The 23052-nt window shown below is 39.0% G+C and overlaps 1 protein-coding gene across 1 annotated transcript in view; it reads left to right on the plus strand.

The window, feature by feature from the left end:
* Positions 1-23052, plus strand: part of GANC (glucosidase, alpha; neutral C) — a 61103-nt gene that overhangs the window by 37177 nt on the left and 874 nt on the right. The window contains exons 13-23 of the mRNA XM_012649331.1: positions 1021-1100; positions 3033-3176; positions 5097-5193; positions 10023-10124; positions 11276-11519; positions 12955-13019; positions 14462-14538; positions 17346-17420; positions 20601-20714; positions 21989-22101; positions 22662-22765. Of these exons, the coding sequence (XP_012504785.1) occupies positions 1021-1100; positions 3033-3176; positions 5097-5193; positions 10023-10124; positions 11276-11519; positions 12955-13019; positions 14462-14538; positions 17346-17420; positions 20601-20714; positions 21989-22101; positions 22662-22765 (1215 nt within the window). The remainder of the gene's footprint in view (positions 1-1020; positions 1101-3032; positions 3177-5096; positions 5194-10022; positions 10125-11275; positions 11520-12954; positions 13020-14461; positions 14539-17345; positions 17421-20600; positions 20715-21988; positions 22102-22661; positions 22766-23052) is intronic.

Genomic DNA, 23052 nt, shown 5'->3' on the forward strand with positions numbered 1-23052 from the left:
ATTCAGTCCCAATCAATGAAGGTTGCATAGCTGTCATTCTCGTTCCTTGTAGATATCTCTTGTTCCTCTAGCTGTGTTTTAAAAGGAAGAGATAGTATTGCCTTCTTTTGTATCTTTCATAACACCTGGTATAGTCTGCTTTGTATATATTTATCAATCAATAATCGAATGAGGCTGGGCACAATGGCTCATGCCTGTAAATCCTAGCACTCTGGGAGGCCAAGGCAGGAGGATCATTTGAGCTCAGGAGTTCGGGACCAGCCTAAGCAAAAGCGAGACCCCATCTCTAAAAAAAAAAAAGTTAAAAAATTAAAAAAAAGAAAAAAAGCAATTGAATGAAAAACAAGCAAACCTCAGTGACATGCTATTTCTCTAAGTAGATAGAGATAAAAAGTGAGGGAATGAGAAAAGGGGAGGGGGAGAAAGAAATAAAAAGGTATCCTATAGGCTCTCTCCTTGTGATTGCTCTTTGCCCCTTTAGCCCATAGGTTTTGACTTCCCTGCCTTTCATGAATGACCTCAGTGAATCTGGCAACTATGGATTTTTCATTTCAAAAGTTATTAGTTTAAAGGCTTGGTAGAAACTCCCCAAGGGCAAAAGGAAATCCCCATTCTACCATAGCACTCTATCACATGCACTGTAGAGAAACACCACGCCTTTCTTTTTTCCCCTTACACCGCTTGAACACACTTCTCTATTCTCTTTAAGAGCCAAGGATCCACTGCAGCATATTTGTCGTTCTTACTTGGGCTGTCTTGAGCCATTAGTGAGGGATAGGCTCCATCTTGATGCTTACTCATTGCATTCCCCTGAGCATCTGGTGTTGAAAGGTCTAGTGATTGTCACTGTGGCATTGCTTTCATTCACTTCTCACCAGACCATGCCTCTGTCAGTTAACTTTTATTTGTGATGTAAGGTGCCCATTGATTTCCCAGCTCTCATATCTGATGTCTTCTTTACAACATCTTGCTGTGAGGACCACTGTTCTTAACAGGCTGTCTACTGTTCTGCCTCCACAGGTCTCTCCTCTTACCTGGATTTCACCAATCCCAAGGTCAGAGAGTGGTATTCAAGTCTTTTTGCTTTCCCTGTTTATCAGGTTGGTTTTTATTCTTTTGCTCTTTTCTGCTTACCTGAAAGTGTGAAAAAAGGAAAAAAAGTGATTGAATAGAACTATTCTGCTTCATCGAGTAGTTCTTGATATACAGTGCTTATATGAAAAGGCATGGATGGCCACCACACTACAGATTTTGTTAGTGCTGGGAGAGCTGCCATATGCATTACCAAGTGCACAAAAGCTGTGATTTTGACCCCTAGTATAGTAGACTCTGTGATATATCAAAGTACTTTATAACAGAGATTTATTATATTTTCAAATGACTATATATTTTTTTATAAAATAGAATTCTATAACTATTACTTAAAGGTGATGATGCATGTGAAAATATCTTACAAATATGTCATTAAAAGTGAAACATAATGATAATTATTAAAAAAATCTTATAAGAACCACAGAGAGAACACATCTGGAGAACTGTTTTCAACCAATTATGATGATGATGATGATGAGGCCTAGTACAAACTGAGCATTTGCTATGTGTCAAGCACTTCACGTGTATTATACCATTCATCTTCACAATAACCCTGTGAAGTTGGAATATAATTAAAGCTAATCCCACAGGTGACTTGTTTTTTTTTGACTCTTTACCTTCAACTATTTCTAAACACAAGTACTACTTCTATGAGCAAAGCTATATGGTTTCCAAATATTTGACTGCCTTAACTGTCCCTAAGGGATTGACAAACTTTTTTGGTAAAGAGCCAGATAGTAAATATTCCCAACTTTGCAGGCCATGAGGTCTCCTTTTCAATTACTCAACTCTGCCATGGTGACAGTCAAAAGAAAACAAGTAAGCCACCTCCAGGCATTTGAAAGACTATCTCTTCTGTGGGCCAGGCAGATGTATTCCATGTGTCCCAGAAGGCAAGCTAGGTAGGCCCTGTGAGGAGAATGTTACAAGGAGCAGGCCTTTGAGAAAATAGTGGAATGAGCTGTCTGAGGGGCTCTCTGTGATTTTAGCTATTCAGTCAAATGCTGAGAGACCAGGGATTCTATAAAAGGGATTTCAACACCATGTTAACTAGATGACTCATATCCCTTCCCACTCTAAATTGAACAATTCTGTGTAGAACACAAACTATAGATCATGCTAACTTTTAAAGTATTTTTAATAGAAGATAGAATCTTGTCATATATGGGTATAGTTGCCCTTAATTAAGAGTTGTAGCACACGATGGATGATAAAGAGCCTAATTGTGAACATTCATAAGCTTTCCTGTAGGGGTTTTCCTGGGAGATCTTAGAGTGAACTTGCCAAAGAATATATATTTCACAGACTGTATGGTGCAGCATTCTTTCATTCATCAACAAATATTTATTAAGAACTTTCTGTGGGGCCGGGTGCGGTGGCTCACGCCTATAATCCTAGCACTCTGGGAGGCCAAGGCAGGAGGATCGTTTGAGCTCAGGAGTTCGAGACCAGCCTGAGCAAGAGAGAGACCCCGTCTCTACTAAAAATAGAAGAAAATTAGCTGGACAACTGAAAATATATAGAAAAACTTAGCCGGGCATGCTGGCACATGCCTGTAGTCCCAGCTACTCGGGAGGCTGAGGCAGGAGGATCGCTTGAACCCAGGAGTTTGAGGTTGCTGTGAGCTAGGCTGATGCCACGGCAGTCTAGCCTGGGCAACAGAGTGAGACTCTGTCTCAAAACCAAAAAAAAAAAAAACTTTCTGTGGGCCAGGTACCATTCTAGGTGTTTGGGATTTATTAATGAACAAAACAGACAAAATTCCTTGCTCTGTGGAGCTTATAATCTAGCAGTAGAGCAAAGGACAGACCATAGATAATAAACATAATAAATTAATTAAGTGGGGTAGGAAAGGGGGATGTGGACAGCTATCATATAAACATCATCAATGTGGAAATATTATTATAATAATAATATTATTATTAAGATTTACTTCGTAGGGATCTACAGACATCCTCTTCGTATGGAATGATATGAATGAGCCCTCTGTCTTTAGAGGGCCAGAGCAAACCATGCAGAAGAATGCCATTCATCACGGCAATTGGGAGCACAGAGAACTTCATAACATCTATGGTTTTTATCAGGTAAGACGTCCAAAAGGAAGTCAGCTGGACTCACGTAACCTGCCTTTTGGGCTGAAAGTCATTTGCTTTGTAATAGCTATATTATACTGTTCATTTCTCTTTGTGTGTCTTTTCTGACAATTGCAATGAGTCTTAGGTAGTAGCCTGTACAAGACTTTTTGTGTGTGTAGAGATGGGATCTCACTGTGTTGCCCATGTTGGTCACAAATTCCTGGCTTCAAACAACCTTCCCACCTTGGCCTCCCAAAATGCTGGGATTACAGGCATGAGCCACCATGCCCAACCAAGACTTTTTATTACTTCTCTCTGCTTCTTTTCCTTCCATAATGAACTTGATGAACTTTAAAATAGTATGATTAATGATACTATTAATGATAACATAGAAACATCTACCTTGGTAGGAGCCATGAGTAAATGGCACTCACGGAATATGACTTCAAACTTTTATTGATGTAGGCGGTGTATAAATATGTAAACAAAAGTAATTAAAACAAACCTTTTAAAATTTCACAAATATCTAAATACAGCAAGTCTTACATTCATACCAGGGGAGCAAGATTTAGAACACAGATACATTTTTCTTTTTTTTTTTTTTTTTGAGACAGTCTCACTCTTTTGCCCAGGCTAGAGTAAATGCCGTGGCGTCATCCTAGCTCACAGCAACCTCACATTCCTGGGCTCAAACAATCCTTCTGCCTCAGCCTCCCGAGTAGCTGGGACTACAGGCATGCGCCACCATGCCCGGCTAATTTTTTCTATATATTTTTAGTTGTCCGATTAATTTCTTTCTATTTTTAGTAGAGACAGGGTCTCGCTCTTGCTCAGGCTGGTTTCAAACTCCTAAGCTCAAACAATCCGCCCACCTCGGCCTCCCAGAGTGCTAGGATTACAGGCGTGAGCCACTGCGCCCGGCCCACAGATATATTTTTTTAAATGTAGAAAGCCTCCCTTAAGTACTTTGCCTTCTCAATAAAGGTGATAGAATTTTCTTTCATTTGCCAGTTACATCCAAAAGATTTGGCAGTCACTTGCCCTAATTTATACCCATGGTTCTTTATTATTTTCAAAATGTGACTATATTCCTATGGCCCTCTCATCAATTGGTATTTTCCAATGGGAGCTGCTGGCTAGATATAGCACAGTTTTCAAATAGTATGTGTTTGCTTCCCTAACAACCTGTTACTATAACTGCAAGCTGCTTTTAGTCAGAGAATTTTCTTATATGGGCCAAGGCCAGTAACTTAACCTCTATGAATCTCATTTTTCTTTTTAACCGATGAAAACTATGTGTCTCAGAAGTGGTTGTGTATATTATATGAAAAAATATTATAAAATACTATTGTAAGTACCAAATAAATGCTAGCTTCTTGTTTACTATTATTTCATTGCTCTTGTTAATCAAAGAAATTTTTTCATTCTTTTAACAGGATAATTTAGAGAAGTGTCATTAAATCATAAAAATTATTTGATGGATTTTTTTTTTTTTGAGACAGAGTCTCACTCTGTTGCCTGAGCTAGAGTGCCAGCCCAGCTCACAGCAACCTCAAACTCCTGTGCACAAATAATCCTACTGCCTTAGCCTCCCGAATAGCTGGGACTACAGGCGTGCGCCACCATACCTGGCTAATTTTTTCTATTTTTAGTTGTCCAGCTAATTTCTTTCTATTTTTAGTAAAGATGGGGTCTCGCTTTTGCTGAGGCTGGTCTTGAACTCCTGACCACAAGCAATCCTCCCGCCTTAGCCTCCTAGAGTGCTAGGATTACACGTGTGAGCCACCCCACCCGGCCTGATGGATTTAATATTTTCCATTTCACATTCATATCTACTATTTACTTTTTGCATGTTAGATAGCTTTGGGGATGTCTTCACAATGCCCTAATCCAATCATCCATTGAAATTCTTCTCCTTTGACTTTATAGCAAATGGCTACTGCAGAAGGACTGATAAAACGATCTAAAGGGAAGGAGAGACCCTTTGTTCTGACACGGTCTTTCTTTGCTGGATCACAAAAGTATGGTAAGAAATGGCTCATCTTAGACTGAAAAATACAACGTAGCAACCTGTCTCTCTTTTTTTAATTAATTTATTTTTTTGTCTCTCTTTTTTTTAAATCATTTATGGTATATGCTGCTGTTGTTTTGATGTTTCCTTTTCAATAGCCATTGGTCAAGCCTTTGATTTTAGACAGTGATGTGCCCTGAAATATGCATTTTGTCCTACAAGACTGACTAAAGCAATTTTAATCAATTTTGATAGTTGTTTCCCACAGAAGAAATGGCCACTTAGTTTGTAGGGAGAGTGACTTCAAAGTATTCAGTCTGCTGGGATGGTCATCTCTGATCCTGTCTCTTTGATTTATCAAAACCAGGGAAATACACCTCTGACACATTCCATTAACCACCTGTTCCACTTAGCAATGTGGCTTAAAATAGACCTGGCTGTTGCTTGTGGTCAGGGTCATCTATAACTGGATCCAGTTTACTAGCTAATGCAGATCTAGTTCAACTTAACCATCCTGTGGCAGGAAGGCTATTTTAAGTCCCCTGGCCTTGCATAAACAACTGAGAGCTTAGGTCCTACTTTGAAGAATCTAGCCCTTACTATACCGTGGACATTATTAGGCCTCCCATTCTACCTCTGAAAACCAGCCCCTGCAGTACTTTGGAAAAGGCCAAAATATTATCATCTCAGGCAAAGATTCTTGTACAGAGAGCTTATCACAGCACTAGTGCTTGAAACAAAAGAAAGAGAAAGAAAAGGAGAGGGAGGGAGGGAGGGAGGGAGAGAGAGAAAGAGAAGGAAAGAAGAAAAGAAATAGGAAGGAAGGAGGAAGGGAGGGAGGGAAAGAAAGAAAGAAAAGCTAAATATGTGACAATAAGGGAAGAGTTGTAAAAGTATGGTGGAGCTATATGATATGAGGCTGTTTAAAATGGTAGCTTTATTTGCATGAGAAAATGTTTATGAGATCATGATAAATGGGGAAAAAAAGCCTAAGTGTTTATGTATTATCCCAATTTTTCTATTGATACATATTAAATGTACATATTTTTGAATTACATGTGATAATTTGACACATTTATATAATCAAATCCGGGTAATTGGGATATCTATTACTTTAAATATTTATCTTTTCTTTACACTAGGAATATTCAAATTATTCTCTTCTAGCTATATTGAAATGTACAATTGATTAATATTTACTGTAGTCACCCTACTGATCTATGAAATTCTAGGTCATATTTCTTATTATCCCAATTTTGTAAAAAATAAATGTAAGGTAGTAATTTAAATTAATAAGTAGGTAGGTAGACAGGTAAATATAAGAAAATTTAGTACCTTGGTGATTATGAGTGATTTTATTTATTTGTTTATTTTTTTGAGACAGGATCTCTCTGTTGCCTGGGCTAGAATGCAGTGGTGTCATCATGGCTCACTGCAACTTCAAACTCCTGGGTTCTAGCAATCCTCCTGCCTCAGCCTCCGAGTAGCTGGGACCCCAGGCATGTGCCACCATGCCTGGCTAATTTTTCTATTTTAAGTAGAGACGAAGTCTTACTCTTGCTCAGGCTGATCTTTGAATTCCTGAGCTCAAGCAATCCTCCAGCCTTGCCCTCCCAGAGTGTTAGGATTACAGGTGTGAGCCACTGTACCTGGCCGATTATGAGTAATTTTAGTTTTCTTCTTTTACCTGTCTTTATTTTCCAAATTCTCTATAAGTATCATTTTATTCACTAAAAGAAGTATTTTAATGAAAATATTTACCAGCAGCAGTTAAAAAAGAAAACAGAAGCTGTGAATATTAAGTTATCTTTGATTTCCTAAATTTTGGCCTACTGCCTAGTCTTCTGTGTGACGCTATCAGCTTTGCCTCGTTGTGTAGCAAGGCATTAATTACAAGGAACACTATTTTGTTAAATCATATGTTGAGGCTAATGGCCAGAGATGAGACATAAAAACATCTGCATGTCTACATGAACTTTCTTTCTTATTTATTTTTATTTTTATTATTTTTTTTCAGAGACAGGGTCTTACTCTGTTGCCCAGACTGGAGTAAAGTGGCCCAATCATAGCTCACTGTAACCTGGAGTTCCTGGGCTCAGATGATCGTCCTGCCTCAACCTCTTGAGTAGCTGGGACTTTAGGCATGTGCCACCAGGCCTGGCTGATTTTTTTTATTTTGTATAGAGACAGGGTCCTCACAATGTTGCCCAGGCTGATCTTGAACTCCGGTGCTCAAGCAATCCTCCTGCCTCAGCCTCCCAAAGTGTTCAGATTACAGGCAGATTCATGGAAGATGAACATGTTGCCATATGGATTTCAAAATCATTATGTAGATATGTACATATCTTATTTGGAGTCTAGGAGAAATTATTAGAGTCTTTTTTAAAAGAGCAATCCCTTGAAAACATTTTTCTTTTCAAAATAGGACATAGGACAGCCTAAAATTTCTATGAAAGATTAAAGCAAAAATAGCTACCAAAACTATTTTGGTAGAAAATAAATAAAAATCCTTCAGGAGTAATCTTGGTTTAGTAAAATAAGATTTTTCCTTTTATGGATCTCTTTAGTGGTATATAATGTATCATCACAAATTCTTATCACCTATACAGTGAACAAGAACACTGGCTTTGGCATCAGACTTCCTGGGCTCAAATCCTACCTCTACTACTTAATAACTGTATAATTCTGGGTAGCTTATCTATTTCCTGTTTGCCATATTTCCCTCATCTATAAAATGGAGTTAATAATGGTGTTTACCTGATAAAGGTTGTTGTGATGACTAAGTTAGATAATCCAAGCAAAGTACTTAGCATAACACATGGCTCAGGAAGGGCTCAATAAATGTTATGTATTGTTATTATGTCTGCCCTATGTGAACTGCACCACTTCATGGGCATAGAAGTGGAAGGAAATAGTTTTATAGATCAGTGGAACAGAATAAAGAATCAAGAGAGTCTAACACATAAGTGATCAATTGATTTGCAATGGAGTTTCCAAGGCAATTCAATGGAAAAATGGTAGTTTTTTTTCATTAGATGGTTCTGAAACAACTGGATATCTGTATGGAAAAAAAAAAAAATCAACCTACATCCTTACCACACACCGTATTCAAAAATTAACTCAAAATGGAATGTATACAGATCTAAGTTATAAAAACTAAAAATAAAAATAATAAAACTTCTAGAAGAAAACATAGGAGAATATTTGTGGGTTTGAAATAGGCAAAGATTTCTTGGATAGAACACAAAAAGCATAAGCCGTAAAAGGAAAAAAAGATAAATTAGATTTCATCAAAATTTAAAATCTCTGCCCTTTGAAAGACATTGGTAAGAAAATGAAAAGGCAATCCCCAGCCTGGGAAAAATATTTGCAATATACTTATATATATGTCAAAGGATTTGTATCCAGATTATATAAAGAACTTTTACAACTCATAATAAGAAGACAGACAACCTACTTTAAAAAATGAGAAGGTTTGCCGGGCGCGGTGGCTCACACCTGTAATCCTAGCACTCTGGGAGGCCGAGGCAGGCAGATTGTTTGAGCTCAGGAGTTCGAAACCAGCCTGAGCAAGAACGAGACCCTGTCTCTACTAAAAATGGAAAGAAATTAATTGGACAATTAAAACTATATAGAAAAAATTAGCCGAGCATGGTGGCACATGCCTGTAATCCCAGCTACTCGGGAGGCTGAGGCAGAAGGATCACTTGAGCCCAGGAGTCTGAGGTTGCTGTGAACTAAGGCTGACGCCACGGCACTCACTCTAGCCCGGGCAAAAGAGTGAGACTCTGTCTCAAAAAAAAAAAATGAGAAGGTTTGAATACATACTTTACAGAAGAAGACATATGATCCATAAACACATGAAGAAATACTCCACATTACTAGTCATTAGGGAAATATAAATTAAAACCACATGGAGACACCACTACATACCCATTAGAGTGGCTAGAATTAAAAAGACTGGTACTGTCATACTTTGCTGTTGAAAATGTAAAATGGTACAACCTCTTTGCTAAACAGTTTGAAAGTTTCTTAAAGTATTTAACATACACTGAATGTAAGACCCACTTCCAGAGATATATCCAAAGAGAAATGAAAATATGTCACACAAAAATCTGTACACAAATATTTATAGCACCTTTATTTATAATAGCCAAAATCCTGGAAAGAATCCATATGTCCATTAATAGGTGAATGGATAAACAACTCATGATATACCCATGTCATGGAATACTACTCAGCAAATGAAAAGGAGTAAACTACAACATTATGCTGAGTGAAAAGAATGCTGGAACACAAAAGAGTATATATTATATTTCCATTTATCTGAAATTCTAGAAGGAACTAATCTATACTCATAGAAATTAAATCAATAATTGGCTTAAGTTGGCGGGGGGAATTATTGACTGCAAAGAAGTCCAAGGAAACTTTCATAGTTATGGAAATGTTCTATGCCTTGCCTGTGGTGGTGGTTACATGGACATATACATTTTTCAAAACTCATCAAATTCTTCACTTAAAAGAGGTACATTTATTGGATGTAAATTATATCTCGAAGTTGATTTTTTTAATGTTCCTCCTATAATCAGATCAATTATACTTAAAAAATAAGTGCAAGTACAATTCAGAATATTTTCATAGAATCCATGTTTGTGGATTCTGATAACTTTTTCACATTAGAAAATTGATACATTTTGAGTATAGAAAATGAGGATTTATTTAAGGTGAAAAATCTGTTTTCCTTTTATTAACTTGTCTTTTACAAATAAGAAATCTAAATATGAAATTGAATGCATGGGCTGATTTGTGATTTTTTTTAAATACCTTGTTATTGGTGACCAAAGGTGCTGTGTGGACAGGTGACAACACAGCAGAATGGAGTTACCTGAAAATTTCCATCCCAATGTTACTCACTCTCAGCATTACCGGGATCTCTTTTTGTGGAGGTAAGATGAATGCTATTCTGAGTCTTGAAGTGCAAAAAAAGCGAGGGCGTTTTCGTAAAAGCTGGTCACAAATCCCTTCTTATTACTGTTTTGGCCAAGGATAAATGTGGGAAAAAGAAAATGCAAGAAAGTAAAGGGGAACAGATTAGAGAGGAGAGTGAATGGGATACCTCAGAGCTTTTTATGTCTTGTCTGTATTGAGGATATGAAATCAAGTTTTCAAAAAGGGAGCCAGAGTGCTTCTTCCAAGATACTCATCCTCTTATCGCTTCCCCCTTAGGCACTCTTGAAAACTGAATTTCTCTTCTTGACACATATCTTTTCTTCTTGACAGTGAGAAAAATAGAACTACAAAGAATTTAGCAAATCAGAAGTCAGCCTTACAGAAACTCTTTCTTCTCAGCAGATTTAAAATTCTATGACATATTTTAACTTTGTTTAAATAAAAACAAATGCTCTTGGAAAAGATCAGTTTTGTTAAAATAAGATTTTCTGATGGACTGCCTTCCCTGCAGATAAGAGATCTCAATATGGAAGGTACCCGGTATGGCTGTAGTTCCAGCTGCTGCTTGTTTTCTGTAGGAGTAGAAGCAAATTAATATCACTTTTTTGATATATGTGTTTTTATGGCATTGGTCCACATATAATACAAGGAATACACATATCCATTTCATGAGCTCAAGGGCTCAGCATGAAATCCTATCTAAACCTCTAATTATGATTTTCTGCTTCTCTTTAGTTCTATTTTTATCTTAGTTCAGCTGTTGCTTTCAAAGGAAATCAATTGCCAGCCCCCTTCCCCCAACACACACACACACACACACACACACACACACACACACACACACACACACACGCTTATTTAATCAGGTAGCCATTTTGCATTTTCTGGATTGTCTGGGTTCAGGAACATAAAGGAATGTTGATCTTGCAGTAAAGCCTCTGACCTTTTGACAAGAAAGAATATTCAAAGAGCATATTGTCAGATCTGTGTAACACGTGTTCCCATATTTGAGGCCACAGTTTTATCCTGTCATGTTGAGTGCATACACAGTGCTTTTCTCCTGTTAGTCTTCAAGGCCTTATTTTACCTGTGTGCATCACTGATTCAAAGCCCAGCTGCCTCACTCAGACTTTCTTTGCCTAACCAGCTGATGTAGGTGGGTTCATTGGGAATCCAGAGACAGAGCTGCAAGTGCGTTGGTACCAAGCTGGAGCCTACCAGCCTTTCTTCCGTGGCCATGCCACCATGAACGCCAAGCGGCGGGAACCCTGGCTGTTCGGGGAAGAACACACCCGGCTCATCCGCGAAGCCATCAGAGAGCGCTATGCCCTCCTGCCCTATTGGTATTCTCTGTTCTACCACGCACATGTGGCTTCCCAGCCTGTCATGAGGTAAAAAAGCTTCATCCATTCAGGGGCCCCAGCAACCAATGTGTAACAGAAGATCCTCTCAGTGATTAGAGAAGGCTGTTACACAGTGATTCTAAAAGAAAACAAGAAAAGCTACGCGTTTAATCAAGTTTCAGTCAGCTTACTGAGCGCCAAGTGTGAGCAGGGTGCTGGCTGTTGTGAACACAGAAGACAAAAACTAGACGGATCCCCTGCTACTCTGTGACTAACGTGTTAATATTTGACAGGAAACAGAATAGAAATATTTCAAAGAAAAAGGAAGCGACTTCATAACTGAATTCATTCAGTATTTAACCTCCTTTCATGAAGAATAACTTATTCTGCCAGTCTTAGGCTATATCTCACCCTTAGGGCTAAACCCTTCCAAGTTTGAGGTGAGCATTTTTCTAGTGTGTAATTTATTAATATATACTAATTCTATTTTGAAGGGAAAATATGAAAAAACAACTCCTCTAGGTTAGAGAACAATACACACAGACATACATAAAACACCAAGACTTCTGGATCAGCAGTTCTTAAACTTGCTCAGATCAGAATCACCTGGGAAGCTTTTTAAGAATACAGATTCTGAGGCCACACCTCCAAACCTGCAAGGAATCTTCTTGAGTAGGTCCCAGCGATCTATATTTGTTAGAAATTTCCCTGGTGATTCTAGACATTAGCCTGGTTTTGAGATCACTGCTTTGTTACCATTCATTAGGAAAGGAATTTATTATTACAAAGGCTAATGAATAAACTAAAAATGTCTTTTTAAAAAATACCTTTTCATCATGAAATTGAGAAATAATTAGAACCATTAAGTCTATATCCAAATACATAGATATTGAAAGTTTTGTTATTTTTATGAGCCCAAATGCCCCTAGATATTTGTGTGCAACAATAACAATTAAAAAAAAAAAAGAACACATGGAAAATTTTCAACCCTCCAAAAATGTTGAAGTTGTTGAAAACAAAAAAAAAAAACAGTTCTTTTCATTTAAATTGGTAATGAGTAAGTGATGTGTGAAAGGCAGTGATAGAGTGAAGAAAAGACATAGAGTTATAACATCATTGTAAAATATAGTCTTACAAACATTTAATTTGTTTTACACCAAAGGTGTTAGGCACTTGGACTTGCACCAAAGCTCTGATTCTGCCTGTTAGAGTAGTATTTAGTACTCAACAAATGAAAAATTGCATGTACTAGAATTCTCAATATTTCATTGGAACATTTGCGTTAATAGATAGCTCTTTGACGTAAGAAAAATTTAAAGTAATCATAGTAATTGCTTATAAAATCTTGAATCATGAAAAAGAGTCTTGGCTCTTCGGCATTCTCCAATTTCCTTTGAATAGTTATAAAACTAAAATATAAGTGATTGAATTGCAATAAAACATTGAATGATGTTGAAGTGAGAATTTTTTTTTCTTTCCCCAGGCCTCTGTGGATAGAGTTCCCTGATGAATTAGAGACTTTTGGTATAGAAGATGAATACATGCTGGGTGAGAATTTCTTGATTAATTATAGTTATGATAAACACTGTAATTATGTTTTTATTATGTTCTCTAGTATAAGGGCACTTTAAAAATTCCTAATCCCAAGAAAGCCAAAAAATAAAAATAAAAGAAATTCCTTCACCAAGATTTCTAATGCATTGGTGAGATCATAGCTCTATTCTGTTGTGGTATAGCATTTCTCACAGTATTGTTCCTGTGAAGCTCAAATAAATAAATCTATTCATGGATATCATTTGGGATTCTTGTTCTAAGTCCACTCTTCTAAGCCTTATGAGACCACTACTGACTGGGGAGGGAAGTAGAAAAAAAGTAGGCCACATGGTTATAGTAAAGAACCAGAAGAGCTTATTTCATATGCAATAATAGGTTTTTTCTTTGGTTGACCTCTTCTTTAACAAGGATTAACTATCAAATGCAGAACATGAAAGTTTATCATCTTAGGAACAGGGCTCAAGAAGCCAGGCTAAACATAGAGTTTCCCAAAAGATGAATCCCATTTCTAAACATTAGAAACCCCAAAATGGAGGAAAAAAAACACAAAAAAACCTGAGCTCTTTAAATCTCACTAATCATTATGTTTCAGTTGAATAGTTTATTAGCTTTGTAGAAATTTCCCTGACTACTAGTTCTCTTATACCTAATTCTACTGCCCCTAGTCAAAGCCAGGCCCTCCTATTATGTAACTTTTATTCCATTTTGTACTTTTGCCTCTTTTGGCATGTGTCTTAACTCTAATTTGTAATTATTTTTTAACATTTGTTGTCACTGCCATTAAACTCCTTGAGGGCAGGGACCATGCGTGTTTTATTGGCCACTGTATCCCCGGAGCCTAGCACAGTGCCTAGCATTCAGTAGGTACTCAATAAATAAATATTTACTGAATAAAAGAGCAAATTTATAAATGGATGGATTTTATATATGTGTGGTGCCAAGGTCAAAGCAAAAGTAATAATACAGATTGCTTCTAAGAAAACTGCAGCCTTCTAGATGAAAACTTCCCAAACAAGAGGATCTGAGTATCCACACTGACCAAATTGCTGGATAACAGTTGTGGGCTCGCCATCATCAACGTCACTCACAGCAAACAACAAAGTACTTGGAGAGGTGCAATGGTGCTTTTGGGCTACCTGCAGTTATGCACAAAATGAGACTAATGGACTGTGTCAGGGTCCCTTCCTATAATCCCAATCTGCCATAAATAGATTAATGACAGATGATAATACAGTCACCTCTTTGAACACCTGTCCTCTTTCTAACAATGCAGTTCTCTGATGAATCATTGGTTCAAATTACCACAGCCTCTGCCTTCCCAAAGTTCATAATCAAGTGGTTTTTAAAACCACAATAACTAGCACTCAATTAAAGGGAAAGGAGGTTTTCAGACCTCCTGTGCAGATATTCAACTTTATTTCTTCTCCATTTTTTAGGAAGTGCTTTATTGGTTCATCCAGTAACAGAACCAAAAGTCACCATGGTTAATGCGTTTCTGCCAGGATCAAATGAGGTAAGAGTAATGACAATCATGTATCTTATGTGTCCCGTATCCCTAATCCCTTCATTTCTTTTAGGAAAGAGATTTCTTCATCATGCAGTCGAGAACACAGCCCAAATGACTAGCAACTGATGATTCTTGTAAGTCATGACCACTGTCCTCAGAGGTCAAGAAACTTCATGGATTAGGCAGGGAAAAAGATGCATAGGTGACAACTCCACGACTCCACGGAAGATCGGAATGGTTTTTTATCTTCACACTTTGGCTTGTAAAAGTGACTCCTTACAAACACTGAGGCTTGGGATAGGAAGAAATACTCAGTCTACTATTAGGCATCAAACTCGGTGGGGCAACATAAGTATAAAAAGACTTTGCTCTTTGGTTCTGGCTCTATCTGCATCCTGAGTTTTTGGTACCAAAAGTTGGTCTCAAGACATTAATCAAAGTGGGTAAAAAGTAACAACAATGACTTCCCTCTATGCCCTGGTGGCTTTCTCTGCTATTTTATTAGTTATTTTCATGAATTACTGTAACTGTATAAAGTATCATCCTGGACGTGCTGGAGCCCAGGGCACTAAACCCAGGTAGGGTACAGGGGAGAGCTATGGGTACTAAGAGCAGCAGCCACCAGAAACAGACCCAGATGTATCCAAAGGAGCCAGGATAAGAGCCAGAGCAGAAATTCGGGGCACCAGCCTAGGGAAGGAGGGTATGGGATGGAGAGCAGGAAGGAGACAGACCCTAGAGAGAGTCCTTGAGCACTAGAGCATCACCACAGGCTTCAGCAGGCAGGGGGAAGAGCCGTGGACGGTACTGAGCTGGTGTTAGACTGCCATGTCAGATGGTCCTGGCCTGTCAAGGCAAGTGGTGAGGTAGCTGAGCCAGGCCACTCCCACTGCTCAGAGCACCTGTCAAGTATTGAGATGGCCACATCCAGCACCAGTGCTCTCCCTCAACCTGGCTGCACATGTTTGGTGGTTCTGTGAGTTTCCTGAGACTGCTTTAATAAATTCCCACAAACCTGGTGGCTTGAAACAACAAAAATTTATTCTCTAACAGTTTTGGAGGCTTGAAGTCCAAATTCAAAGTGTTGGCAGGGTTGGTTCCTTCTGGAGGCTATAGGGGAGAATCTGTTCCATGCTCTCTCCCAGCTTCTGGTGGCTGCTGGCAGTCCTTGGCATCCCTTGCGTGGTAGCCACATCACTCCAGTCTCGCCTTCATCTTTGCATTGCCTTCTCCCCTGTGTATATCTGTCTCCTCTTCTGTCTCTCTTTCATACAGACACTTGTGGTTGCATTTAAGGCCCAACTGGATAGTCAGGCCTAACGTAATAGTCTCCCTAACGTAATCAAATCTGTGACCATAGAAGGTACTCTTCACTCCTTCCAGGAATTAGGAAGTGAATATATCTTTTTTTTAAACACCTCATTATTTATTTATTTATGTATTTATTTATTTATTTTGAGACAGAGTCTTGCTCTGTTGCCCAGGCTAGAGTGCCGTGGCATCAGCCTAACTCACAGCAACCTCAAACTCCTGGACTCAAGTGATTCTCCCACCTCAGCCTCCCAGAGTGCTAGGATTACAGGCATGAGCCACCGCGCCCGGCCCCTGAATGTATCTTTTTGAGGGGCTACCATTCCATGACTATACTTGTCATTATTGATATGACAATAACCAGGCTTTTCTCCAGAATGTTCATGAACGATGGTCTTTCCTCTTGGTTTCTCCAGTAATTTGGAGTTCTGAAGTTGTGGGCTCTTTACTAAGGTTCCCCTACCAAGTAAAAACCAGAGAAAAATGTTAAATTCAACAACAACTAAATAAGTGGTCCTGTTGGACATTTCTGTCGAGAGTTTCTCAAGTTGATTCCAACAAAATAGTAGGTTCGCTTTAAGAGGAACTGACTCCCTTTCCAACTTAGCCACGAATTTTTACTCATGATCTATTATCATTGTAAGTGTATTGTTGTGACTATGTATTATATTCCTTCAACACTGTTTCCCAGAGTGTTCTATGATTGCTTCTCTTGCTACAGCTTCACAAACCTGCTATATAAAGCATGTGGCAATCCTAGGAGGTGAACTTGCGAAATAGACTGACTGTGTGGCTGCCAGAAAGTATACTAGGCTAGAAGAGAGAAAAGGAGTTTTTTGTTTGCGTGCTGCTTCTGATGATATCTTAAGGGTTTATCCCATCAAATTAGTTTGTGGGACCTTTTTGGTACTTTGACAACTAAACCCCCTCCATAGAGATCCCAGATAAGAACCTTATCCCTGAATTGTACTTTGTAAAAAAAATGATACTATAATAGTAATCCCAGTTTCCATTTGTTTTCCTCCCAGATCTATTTCCTCCTCTGATGCTTTCCTTTTCTCCTGTCTCTTTTGTAATTTATTTGCCTGTGTTGTACTTCTCTTCTTTGTTGTTTTTTTCTCATTTTCATCATCTCTTTTACTACTAGAAGCATTAAGTTTTTATAAGCCACGTGGACTGTAAGATCCATGAGGGCAGAAACTATGTCCTTTCTGTTCACTCATGTATACTTAGCACAGTGCTGGGCACATGGTAAGTTGTTCAATAAATAACTTTTGGATAGATAGATGGATAAATGAATGGCATTTTAGTTAAATTAACCAGCCATAGTCTTTTGGGATCTTCTTAAAAGCTTATGTTCTTCCTAACTTCTACTTAATTTTTTTAAAGTTATATTTATTTTAGCTTTCCAGTTATTTGAAATTCAAATGAGGGGATGTTTTACTGAATAATGAAATTGTGAACAGAGTTGCTCTTTTTCACTGGGGTCTGTTACTTTTTAGGTCTGGTATAACTCTAAGACATTTGCTCATTGGGAGGGAGGATGTACTGTGAAGATCCCAGTAGCCTTGGACACTGTAAGTTATTTTCAGATTATTATTTTTACCTGTTGTGCTGTATTAGTCTGCTCAGGCTGCCATAACAACATACCACAGACTGGGTAGCTTAAACGAGCAGTCCCTTTTTGGCAATAGGGAACAGTTTCATGGAAGACAATGTTTCCAAGGACTTGGGGTGGGGGTGCAGTGGAGGAAGACAGTGGGAGGGGAAGAGGCAGGAAAGGGAAGGCAGGGCAGGGGCTGAGGGGCAGCACCAGGCTGTGGCCCAGGAGTTGGGGACCACAGGCTTAAACAACAGAAATTTATTTTCTCACAATCTGGAGGCTAGAAGTCCCAGACCAAAGTGTCAGCTGATTCAATTCCTGGTGAGGGACCTCTTCCTAGGTTATAGACTGCCCCTTCTTGCTATGCCGTCATATGGCAAAGAGAGAGAGAGAAAGGGGGACAGAAAGAGAGAGCAAGCAAGCTGTCTCATGTCTCTTCCTAGAAGAACACTGTTCCTATCATATCGGGACCCCACCCTTCTGACCTCATTTTTCACCTTAATTACCTTTATAAAGGCCCTATCTCCAAATATAGTCACATTGTAGATTAGGGATTCAACATATGAATTTTGGGGGAGGGCACAAACATTCAGTTCATAATATGTTCCTATATAGAAAGAACCAAGGCCAGGTGCAGTGGCTTATGCCTATAGTCCCTGCTACTTGAGAGGCTGAAGTAGGAGGATCACTTGAGGCCAGGAGTTCGAGACCAGTCTAGATGATATAGTGAGACCCCATCTCTAAAAAAATTTTTAAAAAGAAAAGAACGAACCAAGGATGTTAGTGTTCTGCATAATAACACATAGAGACAGAAAGTAGATTCGTGGTTGCCTAGGACTGGGGCATGGGGAGAGTTTGGAAAGTAATGGGAGTGACTGCTAATGGGTACAGGATTTCTTTTGGGGGTGAAAATGAAAATGTTTAAAATTGATTGTGGGGATAGTTGTATGACTCTGAACATACTGAAAACTGTTTAATTGTGTTCTTTAAATTGGTGAATTGTATAACATGTGAATTGTATCAATAGAGCTATTAAAATGTAAGGGAAGAAAAGAGTTAAAAAATAACATATACTCTGATTTCATGGTATGAAACATCAGGGACAAAGACAACTCTTCCCTATAGTTTATATTTGTGTGTCTAAGAAGAACAATAACACTGAAAACAGAGAAAACATATTGGTCACCACATGTATCATATAGAATGTCCTTCTACAGGACCAAGTCAAGAAAAAAGAGTTTTCAGTTATAACCCTGGGTCTCTAGGTCCAAGGAAATGTATCAGTTATGATATTGGAATCAAGGTGGCCCATCCAGACTATCTTGAGTTTCTAAAGGGAAGTTTCTTCCTGCAGCTGAATCACAACCTCTACCACAGGCCCTAAGTAGTGTGAAGGTTAATAAACAGATACCGATGTTATTTTTTTTAAATCGTCAGTGGGAATATCAACCCCATTGTTAAAAATGATTTCAGATACCAACTTTTCAGATCTGGAAGAGACCTTAGCAATCATCTACTCTAATCTCTCACACAGGTGAAGAAACTGAGATTCAAAGAAGTTAAATTACTTGTCCAAGGTCACAGCTAGATTGTGGCAGAACTGAGGCGAGCCCCCAGGTGCATTCCTTTGGTCTAGGCTCCCATTCTAGAGGCCATTGCACTCTAACTTAACACCTTGGCTGGAGTGCAGGGACTCACTCATAGCTCATTGCAGCCTCCAACTCCTGACTCAAGCAATCCTCCCACCTCAGCTTCCTGAGTAGCAACGAGGACTAGAGGCACTTGCCACCATGCCTGACTAATTTTTTAAAAAAAATTTTTTTTAGAGATGGGGTCTCACTATATTGCCCAGGCTGGTCTCAAACTCCTGGCCTCAAGCAATTCACCTTGTTCTTTGAAGAAAAAGAAAAAGAAGAAGAGAGAGATTGGCCAATGAGGGGGAGGGGATGTGGTGGGGTGATGGATGTGCTTTACTTCTTGCTGCCAACTGCAAGTTAAGCAGAGGGGCATCTTAATTACGTCACCATCACTCTCAACTTCATATATGTTCTTGTCCTCTTCTCCTTGCTCGTACTCGACTCACAGCAAAGTATAAGCTGTCATGTGACCCACAGCTTCCTTTCAGGATGCAGGAAACCTAGCGAGCTTTCCCTGCCTGGAATGCCATTTCAGAAGTCCCTTTTGTATGGGACATGCCTACAGCTCTGTTGTTAGGATCACTTAAGGTATCCTTGGTGGTTTCCATAACAGAAGCAGTTTCACAGATTGACCCTCAGAATTGAGTCAGTCATCCTAGCGGTCCAGAGAAGCAGGGAGCAAGAGAGGATAGGCTGCAGTAAGGACAAGTCACCTCCCCAAACCAAGAAACCACCATCTGTTATATACATACACATGCACACACAGACATCTGGGCCCACTTACACAGAAAGATTCACTCTTTAGCAAGCCTCTAGAAATAAGCAAGTTTATTATATTGATAGGAAAACTAAAAATATAGGAAAGGCCATTTATAGGATGGGCAGAATAGAATTTATCACTTAAAAGAAAAAACAGCAAAGACAGATACAGATAATAAATCAGTGAAGGGTGAGAAGTTTCCCTAATAATTAAAAAAATGGACCATGTTTGGCCGGGCACGGTGGCTCACGCCTGTAATCCTAGCACTCTGGGAGGCCGAGGCGGGTGGATTGTTTGAGGTCAGGAGTTCGAGACCAACCTGAGCAAGAGCGAGACCCCGTCTCTACCAAAAAAATAGAAAGAAATTAATTGGACAGCTAAAAATATATAGAAAAAAAATTAGCCGGGCATGATGGCGCATGCCTGTAGTCCCAGCTACCCGGGAGGCTGAGGCAGGAGGATCACTTGAGCCCAGGAGTCTGAGGTTGCTGTGAGCTAGGATGATGCCACAGCACTCTAGCCCAGGCAACAGAGTGAGACTGTGTCTCAAAAAAAAAAAAAAAATGGACCGTGTTTGAGCTCTTTTCCTTTTCATGCCAGGGCCCCCACATTTGCCATCTCTATGCCCACAATTCATTTTGCTCTTGAGCCTGTACTTATAAAGAGTGTGAATCTTAAACAATGAAATATTGTAAAATTCTACCTTGACATTTTCTTATATGAATACTCCTTCCCTGTGCATGCTACTCTGTTATAGATACCAGTGTTTCAACGAGGTGGAAGTGTAGTACCAATGAAGACAACTGTCGGAAAATCCACAGGCTGGATGGCAAATTCCCCGTATGGACTCCGGGTTGCTCTAAGCACTAAGGTATTTAGGAAATCTGTTACCCTTTTGTTTCTACTCTGTCTCTTTACAGTGATAGGTAGCCTTTTGAGTGTGTGATACCATGTAAGAGTGGTGAGCCCCATCTATGAGATAGATGCTTCTGATGTTTACCTAGAAATCAAGGTTTTTGAATTATTTCTGAATCATTGTCCAGCTCGTCTGATCTTCCTGGAATTGTTCTTAAGAGAACTCTGAGATCTGGGAATGATAGAAATGTCCTTCTTGGGCACTGTGACTGTTGGTGCTCTTCAGCTCAATATTGATTACTACTGGCATGAAAGCTCATCAGGCCATAGACAGCCTGCCCGCGTGGATTACGCTGAAATCCAGTCTCCCGTGAAAGGGTACCTGTGTCTATGCACCATTTCAGGGACCCCAACCCCACCCAATAACTTCTGTTCTCATCAGGTGGCTCAAACAACTAAAATCTTGGGTAAATCCTGGGAGGATCCAGAATTGATTTGTCCTTTTGAGAAGGAAGATCTTTTGAGCCTGACGAGGCCTATAGCAGACTCCTCTCCTGTCCATTTGCCCAAATATAGCACAGGGCCAAACAAACACAAATTCTTACTCTTTTAATATTAATACTCTTATTTATGTTAATATTATAAGATAATTAAGTAAATTACAGCTTTCTTTTCCATCTATTTCACTTAGGCATGTCTTCTTGGTCCAAACTATGAGCCAAGACCATATGAGGCCCCAGAGTAAATGGAAGACACTAGAGACCCATAGCACAAGCACTGTCAATAGCAGCAAGCTGCCATGTGGAGTGCTGTGACATTGTTTGACATGTAAAAGGGGACCTCCTACTAAAAAAAAATAGGAACCAGATACCAGTCTCATAGGATCTTCTAAAGATGGTTGATCTCATCCATTATATACTGATGTTTTTTAAACTCCATTTTCATTCTGTGAACTTTCTTGGCTTTGTCACATTCTGGTATAGTATTTTCAGGGAAGCCACTTACACCACTGACCATAGTTTAAACTTCTTTTAACAAAGCCTAACTCTTTGTGGTCCTCTTAGGTGACTTGCCTGTTCATATTATTTCACTAATCTATTCAGGAGTGATTGGGTATTGAACACATTAGGTATTTGTATGATGACTATTTTGTGCAGCTTAAATATTAAGGGTTTGTTAAACATAATTTTTCACAAACTTTTTATCCTGTTGTTACACTTTAGGGGCTGACATTCGTTTCCTATAAAGCTATTACATAAGCACATTCTCTATCTGTGATTCACTCTCCAGGGTTCTGCAGTGGGCGAGTTATATCTTGACGACGGCCATTCATTCCAATACCTCCACCAGAAGCAATTCTTGCACAGGAAGTTTTCATTCTGTTCCAGTGTTTTGATCAACAGGTAATGGCAGTTGTGTGGTTTCTTAAATAAATCATGCTACCCTTTTGGCATCCTTAAATGCACAGCTGATATTTTAAGGTACTATTTAAAGACAATGAATGGTGAAGACCATTTGCGGAGTATATTCAGTCACTCTACCATGAACATCCATTCCTTATTGTCTCTACTTTCTTCCTGCCCCCCACCAAAAAATAAAAAAAAAAGGATTCAATTTAAGCTCCCATTAATTCAAATCATTCTTCCATTCACCAATTTATTAATTATCTGATTTCTTACAATTTGATTTCAATATCGAAGTCACATTTGTGACTTTTGTGTCCCTTAGTGATTTCTCCCCAGTGGCTTGTTAAAGGGAGAATGGTTTGGCTGCTGGTTAGCTATCCCTTGGCATAGAGTCATCTTTTATTATCTCTTCATCCAAGTAAACATGACTCCTATATGGATCATGCCTCCATAGGGAAAGGTGGGAGGGGAACTCAGAAGGTTGAAGGTGTTGACCAGGTGACCAGTTCAAACCCCTATCCCTCTCCTTTTCCTAATACCATTTGTATCTATTACAGTTCTGCTGACCAGAGGGGTCATTATCCCAGCAAGTGTGTGGTGGAGGAGATCTTGGTCTTAGGCCTCAAGAAGGAGCCATCTTCTGTGACCACACACTCATTTGGTGAGGAAACAGTCCATTCTTATCTTACCATTTGTTTTTGTAAGCATAGAAGTATCTGCAATGAGGAGATGATTAGTCCCAAAACTGATATAATATGCTTAGCTTGAGTGAACTCTGTGCTTTCTGGTAGAGGTCAAATATCCTAGTCTCTAAAGTGAGTGAGGATATCCTGCTTCTCTTCATGAATTGGTCTTTGTGCTCACTGTTAATATTTTTATAAGGGAAATTATTTGGGACTCAAAATAATATCTAGCTTCTCTGAATATTTTTTTAAACTATAGATATCT

The sequence above is a fragment of the Propithecus coquereli genome, unplaced genomic scaffold (assembly GCF_000956105.1).
Source record: "Propithecus coquereli isolate 6110/MARCELLA unplaced genomic scaffold, Pcoq_1.0 Scaffold3, whole genome shotgun sequence".
NCBI classification, from domain to species: domain Eukaryota; kingdom Metazoa; phylum Chordata; class Mammalia; order Primates; family Indriidae; genus Propithecus; species Propithecus coquereli.